We start from the raw sequence: 15,857 nt of genomic DNA on the forward strand, positions 1-15,857 counted from the left end.
CTGAAAGCAGAACTTCCTATCTGCTCTAAAAGATATGTAACAGCATAATAACCGTTAAAGAAAAACATTTCTTTTTTACAGCTCATAGAAATTCTAAAATAAATCTGCACTGTTTCTACTTCCTGCTTTCATGAAAGCAGACATATTGTTAACATCCTGTGCTTTCAAATGAGCTTATCTGCCATGGCAGTCAGATGACAAAGGGGAGAGATTAAAAAAAAGCTTGTGATTAGTCACAGATAACGGGGAATTAGACAAGCTAAATTCTCTAAATACATACAGGGTGAATTTCTCTGTTTTCCCTCTGTCCAGTGCAAGAGTTCAGGTTCACTTTAAAGCTAACCTTTTTCTACACTCGCCCCACTACCTTATCCTCCTAAATGACACCTAACCCAAACCTATGTCCTCCTGAACCCATATATATTTTAAAATATGTAAAGTCGAATGCCTATGTCCAAATTAAGTACCTGGGACAAAAACATTGGATGCTGAAATTTCACTAAACTCCAGCACCCAAATGCAGCAGCTGGTATCAAAGCACCAACATGGCTTCCAGCACCTGCATGGAAGCAGGGGACAAGAAGAGCTCCGGCTGATCATAAGAACTGGCCCCCATAATAGAGTAACTAAGCACTGGCCAAACCTCCCCAGCAAAGTCAGCGGCACTGCAAGACACTGGGCAAGGCTGTGAGTACCCGATATAGACCGTTATAACACCCGTTCTAGCTCAGCTGGACACCTCGAGGCAGGCCTAAAGGAATCCAAGATGGCAGTGGCATGACACTAGGCAGAGTCACACCAGTGCACACACAGGGAAGAAGAAGCTCTCCTTCCCCACAAAGAGACAACTTGGACTGGGATTTGGAGGGCTGAAAGCTGAAAGCCAAGGGTTCATAGAATTTAATATAAACTAATAAAAGCTGGCAGTGAAAGTGGGGAGAGCCCTAGCCCCAAATATAAAGGCCACAATAGAGAAGGCTATAGCTAGCTCCCTAAAGTCCATTAAAAAGGACATTGCGGCGCAGAAAGCAAGAGTGTCAGAGGCAGAACAGAGAGGCATCCTGTGAGGATGATTTGCTCAAAGCTAACTATTAAATTACTAAATTACAGCATAAGAACTCATCTGTTCAATTGCGGATTGAGGACCTAGAGAACTGATCCCACAGGAATAATCTGTGGTTGGTGGGGGTTCCAGAAAACATATTGCCTGGTCATCTTCAGGCTTTGTGTGCAACAGAAATTTCAACACTACTTGGTCTGCAGAAACCTGTAAAGGTGGAACAAACCCACCTTGTGGGCCCTCCCAGGCCCAAAGATAAGAATGCTCTCCCACGTATGGTTATGGCACATTACCTAGACTATGCAGATAAAGTAGCAATTCTTTCTGCCAATAGACCTCAAGCAGGGGCGTCGCTAGGGCCCTTGATCCAGGGCACCGGCCGGGAACCTGTTGCCAACTTGCCATGGTGCCCCGGATCTATTGACTGGCAGGAGGAGGCACTGGGCGGAGTGGCAGGGGGGAGCGGGCAGTTAAAAACTCACCTGTCTTCAGATCGCCGCAGGCACAGCTTCCATGTGCTTCCGGCTTCCTCCCTGCAGCGTCCGTCGTCTTGGTTACAGCGCCCCCTATGATGACCTCACAGGGGGCGCTGTTACCAATGTGAGGGACGCCGTGGGCAGGAAGCCGGAAGCACATGGAAGCTGTGCCTGTGGCGAAAAGTGTGTGACTTAACTAAAGTTGCATACTATTGAGCATGTAGTGGCCTCCTTGATCACGTTCCCATTGCCAGGAGCATTCTGTGCATGCACAGTACATTAAGACTGCTAACTACTCATAAGTAAAATACTCCCGGTAATGGGCGGGTGATTAAGGAGGAGGGACCCGGGACAACGTATGTGCAATAGAGCGCGACTTAGCTAAGTGGGTCAAGGAAGAGGACCGGGAGGACTGCAAGGGACCTACAAGTCTACAGGGGCTGAAAGAAGCCCTTGGTAAGTAAAAAGGGACACTTTATTTTCAATTCAGGAATCCTTTAAGGCATGAAAATTATCCCTGCAAATTATAAAGCGGAAATAAAGTGGTTACCTTTCTCTATGAAATAGTGGAGCTTTAGTGTAACAGCAGACAATTTTTACTTATTATTTTCCAGGTTTGTTAAATCACTTGTAATATCCTGTGGGATCCCTTGTTGAGAAGTCCTAGAAAATCAAACCCTATATTTTGTTAAAAGTCAAGACAATCAAGTAAGAATGTAGAGGAAGTAGGAGGCGCCCGGTAGAACGAAAGTAATATATTCACTCTATATCGTAGATACAACATTCAGTAAAAAATGGTGTGATCCTAACTTCTAGATGTCCCCTTTCGGGAAATATACAAACTGGAGCTTTTGGCTTTTGTATATCGATTTTATTTTTCACAAGACAACGCGTTTCATGGTCTAAACCGCTTCCTCAGGTCAGTGAAAGTGCCTCTGTTCGATAGCTTCCAAGCATCTGGGCGCCCGATCGATCGGTACTACCATATAGAGTGAATATATTACTTTCATTCTACCGGGCGCCTCCTACTTCCTCTACAGACCTACCCTAACCCCTTGCTCTAGGGGAAGATCTATATCAGAATCTTTCCGATAGATCTATTTTTTTGGAGCAGCGACCAAGAACAGAGACCGAGTGGGGACGGTACTTCCCCACAGGCGAGAACGAGTGGTTGCCTCACCCAGCAACCTACTCTTGTGAATAGTGTTGGGCGAACAGTGTTCGCCACTGTTCGGGTTCTGCAGAACATCACCCTGTTCGGGTGATGTTCGAGTTCAGCCGAACACCTGGTGGTGTTCGGCCAAACTGTTCGGGTTCGCCCGAACTGCTAAATGCCCGGCCGAACAGGGCCCCTGTTCGGCAGAACAGGGCCCTGTTCGGCCGAATACGGCCCCCCTATGGGGTCGCAGGCATAAACGGGAGCATGCCCCGATCGCGGGGGGGGGGGGTCGGAAATTCCCCCCACCCCCTCCGCTAGCGCTCCCCCCTCTGCCCGCTTCCCCATACAAAAGTTTGACGAAAGTAAAATAGTACCGGTGGTGGTGGCTGGCTGCTGCAGTGGCTGGCTGGCACTATGAAGTGACTGAGGAGGAGGAGTCGAAGTAGGACGCGTTGAGGGAGGCCGGGCAGCGGGCGGTTCAGCGGTAGTACCCTTGTGGTACTTCCGCCCTTTCTCTGACCTCACGTCCTCTGCGTGATGACCCATACGAGGGTACGCGTGACGCGTACCCTCGTATGCAGAGGACGTGAGGTCAGAGAAAGGGCGGAAGTACCACACGGGTACTACCGCTGAACCACCCGCTGCCCGGCCTCCCTCAACGCGTCCTACTTCGACTCCTCCTCCTCAGTCACTTCATAGTGCCAGCCAGCCACTACAGCAGCCAGCCACCACCACCGGTACTATTTTACTTTCGTCAAACTTTTGTATGGGGAAGCGGGCAGAGGGGGGAGCGCTAGCGGGGGGGGGGGAATTTCCGACCCCCCCCCCCCGCGATTGGGGCATGCTCCCCCCTTATGCCTGCGACCCCATAGGCCCCCAAAAGCGGGATGTTCGGGGAGTTCGGAGTTCGGCCCGAACATGCCGAACATCGCGGCCATGTTCGGCGAACGTTCCCGAACCCGAACATCCAGGTGTTAGCCCAACACTACTTGTGAGTATAAAATTTGTTGCATTTACTTAACCTTCCCATACCAACTAACGTATTGCACCAGATTGGGCTCCCGGACCCCCTGGGTTTTCTCACCCAATACCCCTACAATCAAGTAAGAAAGTGCAAAGACACTTCCCCTTGAAAGGTAAAATGTCATTGTTATAATAAAAAGGACAGCACAGGTGTAGAGAATGTACTCACAATTCACAATGATAGTAATTGTTTGATTAGTGGTTGCAATTGTGTTTGAAGCCAAGCAATAATAGGTGTCTGCCCCACTGATCGGTATGTCAGTCAGATTGAGCATCAGCTGACTATTATTCCCCTTGGTGAGCTCAGTCTTCTCTCCCTTCATCCAGGTGATTTCTGCTGCAGGGTTACTGTCCACCAAACATTTTAATACCAAGGAGTCTCCTACTGTCACAGTGGAAGCCACTGAGTTGTTTGGTTCTGTGAAAATCACAATACAATGTTAGAGAAACAATTCAGCAAAGCATCCACTACAAGTGGTGGAACCAAATAGACAGAAGCTCTAACTGTGATGGGACTTTGAGTGTGAAGCAGGTGCTTACTGTGCTAGGCACAAGCTTTTGGGGAAATAGCCTGCTTTGCTCTGTGGGGATGAACCATGGACTCAGTAGTGACACTGATGCTCTGTACACTGAAAAGCTGGCTATTCTAAAATAATGCAGTGTAATAATGGAGTGAAAGGCAGTGGTTTGGGTACCAGAACTGAAGCTAAAGGGATGGTTAAAGATGATGAAGATGAAAGGCGTCACTTAAAGCGGACCCAAACCAAACATTTTTTTTTTATTAAAAATATTTAGTTGCACCACTCTGACATACAAAGATAAATAAACTCTCCTTCAAGCCTATGAGCATTTCAGTGCATGCTGTTTTCACCCTTCTCTTTTCATAACTAGGGTTATACAGGTGGCAGCCATTAGCAATTCCTCCTTTGCTGGACACCATCTACTCCACCAGTCTGCCGGATTCTGTCCCGGCAATATGAAAGGAAGGGAGGGGTTTCTCCAATAAATGTAAAATATTTTATATTTGTCATCATGCAACTGAAAAAAGGCTGCTATTTATTATTATAATTTAGAAAATAGATTTTATTTCTGAAATCTAGTATTTTTAATTTGGGTCCACTTTCAGGCTAGGGTATCATTTTGAAAGGTTCAAGTTAGGCATCCATTAGGAAGGTTGGGGGAAAGTAGGTTTAAGTTCACATTCATTAGTTACAGTTAGTTTTCTGAAGCAGCCAATCAGCATCCAGGGACAAGAGAGAACATGACATCCTATATGAGGAAAAACATGTTTCTTCACATGCACAACTACAACAACAACAAAACATTTGTGAAGTGCTTTTCTCTCGTAGGACCCAAAGTGCATAAGTTGTCTCAGATCAGTACATAATGGTGCGTTCAGGAGGAATCTGATCATAAATGCTAGACCAAACAGGTGGCTTTTCAGTTTTGATTTAAATGTGTCCAGGGTTGGAACTGTCTTGATTTGTTTGGTAAGGCATTCCACAGGGTAGGGGCAGCATGACAGGAAGCTGTCTCCAAAGGTTTTTAGATGAACTCTGGGGATGGTCAAGTTATTGGATGCTTTTGATCTGAGGTTGTGGGAGGCGTGACGCAATTGTACTCTGGAAAATAACTCTCCTCAGTGACAAAATGACACTGTGACAGCATTGCCATTTTTTTTCTCATATTACTGTTCATACCAAAAAAAAAACCTTGAAAAATAATTATATAAAATACAACTCTGTAAGACAATCGGTGGTAGGAGGTGGTAGATGATGAGGAAGCCGTGATGTTTTGTACAAAAAAAGGTATTTAAAAAAATGTTAAATTATGATTTGGTCTGGGATCACCCCAGTGATGATCCTTTGTAACTACTCCGCACCACTGTACTTATTACCCTCTTAAAGTAAAACTGAAGCAAGGAAAAATAAAGCCTGAGACTTACCTATAGAGAGGGAAGGTTCTGTATCCTATTGAGCCTTCCCTGTCCTCTCGTTTCGGTCATCCATCACCGCAATTGCAGGTATTTGACCAACTGGTCAAAAACACCAAGGCATCAGAGAGGGCTCCCGAAGACGGGCTGCTCCATACTGGGCATGCATGAGTGCACACTTCCTAGGGGCTCGAGAAGGAGGCATAACTTTACTGGTAGACAGTGGGGGAACAAGAACATTGAAAGGAGACAGTAAAGGCTCAATAGGATCCAGAGTCTTGCCTCTCCATATAGAAATTTCTTCCTTTTTTAGCGCTACAGATTTGCTTTAAAAAAAAAAAACAATTGCAACATGTTCTCCAGTGTTTTAGTAAGAAATTGTATGGCTGCCATACAGCGTGTTTTAGTCTTTGTACTTAATAAAGCCATTGTGATTTCTTACATTTTGGATCCTGGTGTAAAGTCCTGCACGCGTCACCCAATTTGTGGGTACAGCCAAAAGTGCAGTGCTCTTAGCAAACTATTCCTCAGTTATTTAGTTGCATTTTGTGGTTTGAAGCTCTCATTTTAGGATGTATACCTTCTAATAGGAAATATTCAATGGCTGCTGAGTTCCTGCCATGTGCACACCAAGATAAATAAGGGGTTAGCTGACATATGACCTCTATAACAGCTTCCTGTCTAGCTGGCTTATCTGTGAACTTTATTGCAATGTCCAGCCATTTTGCTATTGCTTTAGACTAATCAGTGGGTGGAGTTGGATGGGATAAGAGGACAGTTTCCCTTTGTGGTAGCTTCTTCAGTTTTTGACTTTAGCATACTTGCAGGAAGGAGCTGGAAAAGCTAGATTCATATTTTAACACTAAGGGCCATATGCAATTCACTTTTTCACCTGAGTTATCTCCTAGGAGATAATTTTCATCTTCCTTTTTAAACTAACTCTTCAGCATTTTACAATTGAAAAAGTACCCAAAAGTTGGTGAAAAAGTACTATCAAATTTATTTTGAGTGTTTTCACTCTTGCTGGTGGTTTAAATGGCATTTTAGGACAAGTTGTGAAAATGTCACCCAGGAGAAAACTCAGGAGTAAAATGTAATTGCATCAGGGCCTAAGACCCTAATTCAGTTCACATGTTCGCCTATGTTTACACCTTACCAGAATTTTAAGCCCCCATCCTTGAGAAGAGTCCAAACTTTAAAGGGATACTGTAGGGGGGTCAGGGGAAAATGAGTTGAACTTACCCGGGGCTTCTAATGGTCCCCTGCAGACATCCCGTGTTGGCGCAGCCACTCACCGATGCTCCGGCCCCGCCTCCGGTTCACTTTTAGAATTTCTGACTTTAAAGTCAGAAAACCACTGTGCCTGCGTTGCCATGTCCTCACTCCCGCTGATGTCACCAGGAGTGTACTGCACAGACACAGACCATACTGGGCCTGCGCTGTGCGCTCTTGGTGACATCAGCGGGATCGAGGACACGGCAACGCAGGCGCAGTGGTTTTCTGACTTTTAAGTCAGAAATTCCAGAAGTGAACTGGAGGCGGGGCCGGAGCATCGGTGAGTGGCTGCGCCAACACAGGATGTCTGCAGGGGACCATTAGAAGCCCCGGGTAAGTTCAACTCATTTTCCCCCGACCCCCCTACAGTATCCCTTTAAAGCATTTTGAGATGGGAAAGAGGGATATCTTAGCATGAATGTGTTGCCAGTTACAGTTTAGTGAAACCATTTATGACTCCAACCTACATAATCTTCCATAACACAATATTATATTTACCAATGAGCACATGATTTTGCATGATCGTTATTCCGAATCATAATTAGCAATATTGATGCAAAATTGTAAAGCAAATTTTTGAGGAAAATTGAAATAAATTGTGTTTGTAAACGTAATCAGGAACCGTAATTTTGCAGTTTCTCTTAATTTTCACTTAATTTTGTGCCGGCATTAGCGGTTAATTGCAAAAGCCTCCATACATGCCATTGCTCCCAAAATTGCTATGTATCTTTAAGGGGAAGAATGAGAACAAGTTAAAAAAAGACCTTGTAGTTTTTGAGAAAATCAATTTCAAAAATGTAAAGGAAAAATGTTTTTAGAAAGAAAACCATTTTCCTTGAATTTTTATCAATTTTTTCAAAAACTATAAGGTCTTCTTGAATTTTTTTTTTACTTGTTCTCTTTTCCTAAGCTTACTTAGCAAATTTGGTGACAGTAGCATGTATCTATTTTCTATTTTCCCCCTATAGACCAGAGCAATTTTCACCTTTCAGCGCTTATCCCATTCATTCGCCATTTCCTACTAATCCCAACGAAATGATGTATACCTTGTTTTTTTCACCACCAATTAGGATTTCTTTAGGTGATATGTTTTGCTAAGAATTATTTTATGCTAAATGCATTTTAACAGTAATATAAGAAAAAAAATGAAAAAAAATCATTCTTTCTCAGTTTTCAGGCCATTATAGTTTTAAAATAATACATGCTACTGTAATGAAATCCCGTGTATTTTATTTTCCCATTTATTTCCTGGTTATTACACTGTTCAAAATGTTACTAGTACAATGAATGACGATAATATTTTATTTGGAAATAAAGGTGTAGGGGGGTCAGGGCTCACGCATTCCTGCGTGCCACTCATACGAATCCGAAGACCTGCACCCCTGGAAGGGGAACAGTCTTCCCATGGGACGTAGATATACCGCTGCAAACTAGTGGTTAACCGCTTAAGTCAGCACAGAATTACACCAAAAATTATGCAAAAATTTTAAATGCATTACACAAAATCAGTTGAATGTCCAAATCATAATGACATATAGCTGTAATTGTGAAAATGTATGTGAAATTTTGAGTAATCATAATTAGCAGATTACCATCCTCACTACTGCTTGCTATAAATTACTGTAGTATATGCTGCAAAGTGCAAAGTCCTAACCAGGGCTGGGCCGAGGCAGAGGCGAGAGAGGCTCCAGCCTCAGGGTCCAGTGTAGGAGGGGGAACACACCTCACTCAGCTATCACTCCCATTTTGTGTTTTGTGTTTGAAGCAGAGGGAAATAAGAAAAGGGGGCACATGGCAGTGGCTGCAAGCCAGATAACCAGAGATTAAGGTGTTGGGGGGGGAGTGGAATTGGGGGCCCTGTAGTGCCTCCTACTCTAACAACAATCAGTGTGTGATGGTTGCAGTGGGAGGGATGGAGGGGCGCACTTTAGTGTCTCAGCCTTGGGTGCTGGAGGACCTTGTTCTGGCTCTGGTCCTAACTAATGAAACCAACCTATTCTTCTCTTTTAAACATTAATAATTGTCAAACACCATAAAAGTAATAAAAAAAAAACATAACAGTACCTGAAATCCCAATGGTGATAACAACTGCAGGTGGATCTATAATATAAACAATGCATATATGAATGAATGGATGTTAAAAAAAAAGATACTTTGTGTTAATAGTACAACTGGTGTTAGGCTCTCTGCACATTGCAAATCCGATTGGCGATTCCTATTCGCGATTCCAATTTTCCCTGGATCCTATCTAAATAAAAAGAAAAATGCAGAGAAAACGCAGCATGCAGTACCGATTAAAAATTGCAAATCGGATTGCGTGTAAAATCACGTAAAAATTGCAAATCGGAATCACATGCAATTAACTTTTTCACCTAGGTGATATTTTTAAACTTGTCAATAAAATGCCCTTTAAACCACCACAAAGCAAGAAAATACTTAAAATAATTTTGATAGCACTTTTTAACTTACTTTTTGCTACTTTTTCTATAGTAAAGTGCGTAAAAATGAGTCTAAATAGAAAAAAAAAATTGTCTTCTAGGAGAAAACGCAGGTGAAAAAGTTAATTGCATATGGGTCGTAGTGTGCAAGAGGCGTTACTGTCATTTTCATATCATTGAGCAATAAAAGGACAACTTGGCCCATATGCAATTCACTTTTTTACTTGAGTTTTCTCCTAGGAGATAATTTTTCAAACTTTTTCGCACCTTACAATGGAAAAAGTACCAAAAAGTAGGTGAAATAGTACTGTCAAAATAATTTTGAGTATTTGTCCCCTTGTTGGTGGTTTAAAAGGCATTTTAATTACAAGTTGTAAAAATATCACCTAAGAGAAAACTCAGGTGAAAAAGTGAATTGCATATGGGCCCTTGTTTCAAGAATATAATAGCACCACTGTATCTCCATTCACACTTCTGGAGGAAAGGCACACTGAAAATATTCTGCAACTTCGTTTTAAGTTCAAAGAGTATCATTCACATGTACATGTCAGTGCCGTTTCCCTGGCAGAACATGACCACAGGCCTGGGACTTTTGGGAGCATTTTTGGATCGCTGGTAATCGCTGGTAACCCAGCATGTCAAAAACTTAATATTGAGTCTTCAAAGGACCTCTGTGACCAATTTGCCCATTTCTTCACAGACAAAGTCTCCGCTATAAGGTCCGCCATCCAACTTACAGCATCTGAGCCTAATATAGCGCCGAAGACCATTAGCAGAGACAACGTAACACCTTGGTCAAACTTCAAAGAAATTGATGAAGAAGTCACATCAAGCATCCTCCTTCACGTCCGCCTAACTACCTGTGACCTGGATCCTGGCCCAACACAGTTCATGTTGAACTGCCCCGACCTGTCCGTACCGGTATTCCTCAAAATTGTTAACTGTTCCTTACAATCAGGGATATTTCCTGCTTTACTGAAGGAAGCAATCATCAGGCCTCTCCTCAAAAAACCCTCCCTGGACCCAGATGCAATGACCAGCTACAGACCTGTCTCTAACCTCCCCTTTCTGGGCAAGCTAATTGAAAAAGCTGTATACCTCCAGCTAGAAGCCAGAATCCTACAAAATAACAGTTATGACCCATTCCAGTCTGGCTTCAGGAAACACCACAGCACTGAAACTGCCCTCATCCAAATATGCAACCACCTGCTCATGGCAAGAGACAGAGGAGAGTGCTCGATCCTCATACTGCTAGACCTTTCTGCAGCCTTTGACACAGTTGACCATGACATCTTGATAAACAGGCTACAGGAATACTGCGGCATTGATGGCATAGTACTTCAGTGGTTCCAATCCTTCTTGAGTGGCAGAACCCACAAAGTGTCTATGGGGCCCTTCCTGTCCACCCCTGTAACACTTAAGTATGGGGTGCCCCAGGGCTCAATCCTCTCTCCCCTGCTTTTCACGATTTACATGCTACCGTTGGGAAAACTAATCCAAAAACATGGCCTGACATACCACTGCTATGCAGACGACACCCAACTATATCTTTCCTTCAAGCCTGGTGTGACAGACCCAACTCTAACTATAAACGCCTGGTTACGTGAACTACAGCAATGGATGAATGACAACTGGCTGAAACTAAATGCAGACAAAACTGAAGTCCTTCTGATTGGAGGGCAGAGCATGATAACAAAACAACTTAACTTGCAGTCTTCACCACTGGGAACAGGAGGCAAGGATCTACGCAGCTCTGATCATGTGCGTAGCCTGGGAGTTCTAATTGATGGGGTTTTAAACTTCGGAACTTAAATCTCTGCTGTGGTGAAATCATCTTATTTTCACCTGAAGAACATTGCAAAAATCAAGCACCTCATACCCCCAGAAGATCTGCCAACCTTAGTCCACGCCTTCATCACATCCCGACTGGACTACTGCAATGCTTTCTACACTGGCCTTCCAAAAAAGGTCTTGTACCGCCTACAGCTGATACAGAATACTGCTGCCAGACTGCTAACCAACCAACCCCGTCACTGCCACATAACGCCAGTCCTGCACTCCCTTCACTGGCTACCTTTAGAATGGAGGGTCCTATTCAAGATCGGCCTACTGACATTTAAATCCCTGAATAATCCAGGCCCTGGATACATAAAAGATATGTTACAGCTGCGTAGCAATCCCCGCATTCTCAGATCCACAGGTTCTAATAATCTAGTCATACCTGGAGTCCACTTGGAAACTTTTGGTCCCAGAGCCTTCTGTCATGCTGCCCCTACGTTTTGGAACTCCTTACCTCAACAGATCAGGACAGCCCCATCCCTGGACGTGTTTGAATCCAGACTGAAAACCCACCTGTTCAGTTTGGCATTTGCAGAAATATAACTTTTGTTGTGTGAATACTTCATCCTACTAATTACTGAATCTGAGAGAGCCTAAGCGCTTTGAGTCCTATGGGAGAAAAGCACTATAGAAATGTTATTGTATTGTATTATATTGTATTGTTACAATTAATTACCCGTATTTTTCGGAATATAAGATGCACTTTTTCTCCCCCAAAAATTGGGAGATAAAGTTCCTGTGTCTTCTTATATTCCAAAGACAGGGAATCCCTGACTTCAGAACGCCCGCCGATACGAACTGCCACATTGTCTGGGACTCCCTGCCTTGTCCCACTGTGTGGTCCGACTGGTTCCCACATGTCTCCGCTCCCCCTTGACAACAATGATGGCAGAGCAACTCACTTTCCTATGGATTCCAGCGCTGTGTGGTCTGCTGTGTGGTCCTCCGCCCCCAGCATGTCAGCGCCACACCTGTAAAAGAAAATTTAGCGGCAGAGCGGCTCACCTACCCAGTGGCGACGATCTGCAGACATCTCGTACCGCGCGGCTTCCCCTAGTGACGGCTCCTGTTAATGACTCATATTGAGTCATGGGGAATGACTAATTGAATCATTAACAGGAGCCGTCACTAGGGGGAGCCGTGCATGCTTCCCTCCCCCCAGGAGTGGACACAAGGGGACTGAAGGACCACACAGGGGGGCTGGCAGACACACACACAGAACAGGAGAGGACACATGGGGCAGGAGGAGCACACAGGGTGGCAGGAAGGGATGACACACACAGGAGGACAGGAAGGGACACATAGTGGTCAGAGGAGGACAATGGGGGAGAACATGTACAAGACGCTCCTGGAACATGAACGCACCAGGTTTTATTATATACTGTATACATTTTTTCCCTGATTTTTTTCCCTCTAAACTCAGGTGCGTGTTATATTCCAGAGCGTCTTATATTCCGAAAAATACGGTATCTCTTGAATTTATTTTCAGTTCAGATTTGCTTTAAAGTTGAGCTACCTGTTATAACTATTGATTAACATGGTGCCATCTTTTTATGCTAGAACCGTGGAATTCATACTTACATTGCACGAATAGCGTGATCTCATTTTGAGTAGAGATCTTCAAAGATGAGACGGTCATATGACAAGTCAGCAGCTTATTGTGATCTCTCCGAGTTGGGATGAATGTTAGATTTGATGACTCATTCAGTAATTCCATTTTATTTCTCCATGTGATTGGCACATTGGAACAATTCCCTGGAGCGGTACATGTGAGTGTCACCTCTTGACCTTCAGTCAGTGTCCCAGGATCAGAGATTACAGGCTTTTCCTTCAGATCTACAAAAAAAAATCCAACATAAACCATTAATGGAACTGGATAGTCATTTTACAAACACACTCCAACAATACTGGATTATGTTAACACCAGAAAATACCTGATCCTCAAAGGAAACCACAACCACCACCCACCCCAAGCTGCCACCCAGAACTGGATTTGCCATTAGGCACTGTAGGCATGTGCCTACAGGTGGACCTGTGTGTGAGAGTCGGCTCACTAGCCGCTCAAAGAGCCCCCTTCTCTATCTCCACAAAGTGCCAGCAAGCGGAGTGTTGATCACCGAATGAAGGTCTCGTAAGGACGTATTCCTCTCCGCTCTGCCCGCTGTCCTCAGTTGACAATTGCAAACAAAGCACCCCAGCCAGTCCTGACCTGGTCGTTCCTGGTAGCGGTGCCGGCCCCGCATTGCCAATCAATGCACTGGCAATGGCAGCCGAGACCTGGAGGTGCCCGCCCTCCCTATGTCATTAGCCATGGCCAGCAATGCTAAGCAACAGCAGGCAAGCCGGGTTCTCTCTCCAATGTGGTGCCGCCCGGCTTCCTGCAGCATTGCCTAGGAAAAAGAACTCTGCAGAGGATGGAGGTGACTATGGGCTTGATTCACTAAAGCGTGCAAAGTGTTAGCACGCCAGTGAAAAGCCACTTTGCACGTGCTAACATGCTTTGTACGTGCTAACATATGCGTCAGAGTTTGTGCGAGTAATGTTTCGCGCTTTGCGTGTAAAGTTTTGCGCACAAAAGCTTCACGTGCAAAGTACCGTGAACTGCACTGACTTCACGTGATAATGATAGTTAGCACGCAAAGTCAGTGCAGATCACGCAAGCGCAATGTAAAACATTGATTATTACTGTATATACGTCATTATGCGGCGCGCGTAACACTTTACCGCTTTACAGTACCGCACATGTTAATGTAACCACCATTCATAATTACATTAACATACTCTATTTTACTGTGCGGGCAAAGCTTCATTAAATTCAAGGTTTTGCACATGCAAACTAGGGTGCTAAGTAGTTTTCACTTGCAAAGTTGTTGCTGTTCACGTGCTAAGTTTTAGCACATGAACAGTGTTACGCGGTACGCCCCCCCAGCACTCGACAATTTGTACCGCACGTTATTGCTGCAGTGAGCCCCCCCCAAAAAAAAAACCCTCAGTATAGGTAGGTAGCCAGGTTTAGGTGCCCCCAGTATTGGTAGCTAGGTATAGGTACAGTTGCCTCCAGTATAGGTTAGCCAGGTAAAGTTGCACCTAGTATAGATTGCCAAGCACTCTCTTTACTTCCTGTTTCTGCCTGGTGCTGCTCCCAGACTTCTGCCGCCTGAGGAAGCTACCTCACTTGGCATCATGAGCAGACCAGGCCTGAGCGCAGTGAAGTGCTCTGCTCACATCTTCGGTGCTCCTTGCTCTGTGCTGCTGTTCTTTCCTGCTTCCTGTAGTGAACCAGCGGCATATATGCACTTACGTACAGCGGTCACTTCGGGCATTGGGAGTTGGCAGCAGCACTGAGGATTGAGTGCACCAGCTGAAAAGGTGAGTGCGAGTGCTTTACTGCGCTAAAACTCTGCTTGAAGCTCCCAGAATATCAGCAGGGTTAGGGAAAATGTGTCACTGGACGCCCCCACTCCCGCACAGATACCGCTGCACCCCTGGCCTGCCATCTATCGACCATCAAATAAACCCTGCAGCATGCTGAGGCAACAGTCTTCGGCAGATTTGATCACAGTGATCGAATCTGATAAAGTACTGTATGTCTCAGTGTATGGGCACCTTAAGTTTAACATGTGTACTTAAAGGATACCCGAGGTGACATGTGACATGATGAGACAGACATGGGTATGTACAGTGCCAAGTGGAGGAGGATGTGGGAAGCCTCTTTAGGATCACCGGGAGGGGGGGAGGGAACACACTTTGGAATCTTTGCCTCTGTTGCAGGAGAACCTTTTCCTGGCACTAATGACAGCAGGAGACACATCGGCTCCAACATTCCAGCAACTACATCACTCCTCTGCAGTGCACCCAGCATCCTCTCCTTGTTAACAGCATGTACATACTGACACGTCACATGACAAGAGACGCCACTGTAGCCAAGGAGGGGATGCTGGGCGGGCGGCGGAGGAGAGTTGTAATTGCTGGAATGTTGGAGCCGGTGAGTCTCCTGCCGTGCATCCCAGATTGATGGTGTTTGGAGAAAGACTTCAGGTGTACCCTGATGTCATTGACCTCTCCTCCAACAACAGATTAAAAGTTGACCAATCAAATTCCATTGCAGCTGATTTTGATTGGTTCACTTTCAATCTGCCTTTCTTATTCACAATCTGTATTGCTAACCACCACCTTTCTCTCACTAAAAATCTACTTATAGTAATAAGTAGATTTTTAGTGATCCAGCCATGTGATTAGAAACTATTTATCACAAGTTTTATCCACATAATGTCCTTGCGATTTGTATTATCGGGTTATTGTTGATAATATCAGCCTGTATTTGGAAAATTCTACATGTCGTTGGTAATATCTGCACATTGTTGGTATTCTTTACTTGTCTTTGGTAATACCTACATTACCTTGTGTGTTTTATTTAACAAAAAAAAGGGGGGGGGGGCGTGATATGAGGGTGTGTGGCCAGTGTTAAGGGGTGGGGTTTAGGGCACCAGAGCTTATGTGCCTATAAGACCTGAGCTGTAAATCCGGCAATGGTGCCATCTACACTAAGCAAGTCATCGCCCACAGATTCATCTGAGCAAACTTAAGCATGTACGAATGTCCCTAAGTTTTGGGACCCCTAAGGAGCTTGGGACCCTAGATAATTGCCCAGTTT

General features: G+C 44.6%; 1 protein-coding gene across 1 annotated transcript in view; it reads right to left on the reverse strand.

The window, feature by feature from the left end:
* Positions 1 to 15,857, reverse strand: part of LOC137522240 (sialic acid-binding Ig-like lectin 12) — a 134,528-nt gene that overhangs the window by 98,515 nt on the left and 20,156 nt on the right. Inside the window, exons 4-6 of the mRNA XM_068242272.1 lie at positions 12,785 to 13,039; positions 8,991 to 9,026; positions 3,888 to 4,136 (exon numbers count right to left, since the gene is read on the reverse strand). Coding sequence (XP_068098373.1) covers positions 3,888 to 4,136; positions 8,991 to 9,026; positions 12,785 to 13,039 — 540 coding nt within the window. The remainder of the gene's footprint in view (positions 1 to 3,887; positions 4,137 to 8,990; positions 9,027 to 12,784; positions 13,040 to 15,857) is intronic.

This window comes from Hyperolius riggenbachi, chromosome 6 (genome assembly GCF_040937935.1).
Source record: "Hyperolius riggenbachi isolate aHypRig1 chromosome 6, aHypRig1.pri, whole genome shotgun sequence".
Lineage (NCBI taxonomy): Eukaryota > Metazoa > Chordata > Amphibia > Anura > Hyperoliidae > Hyperolius > Hyperolius riggenbachi.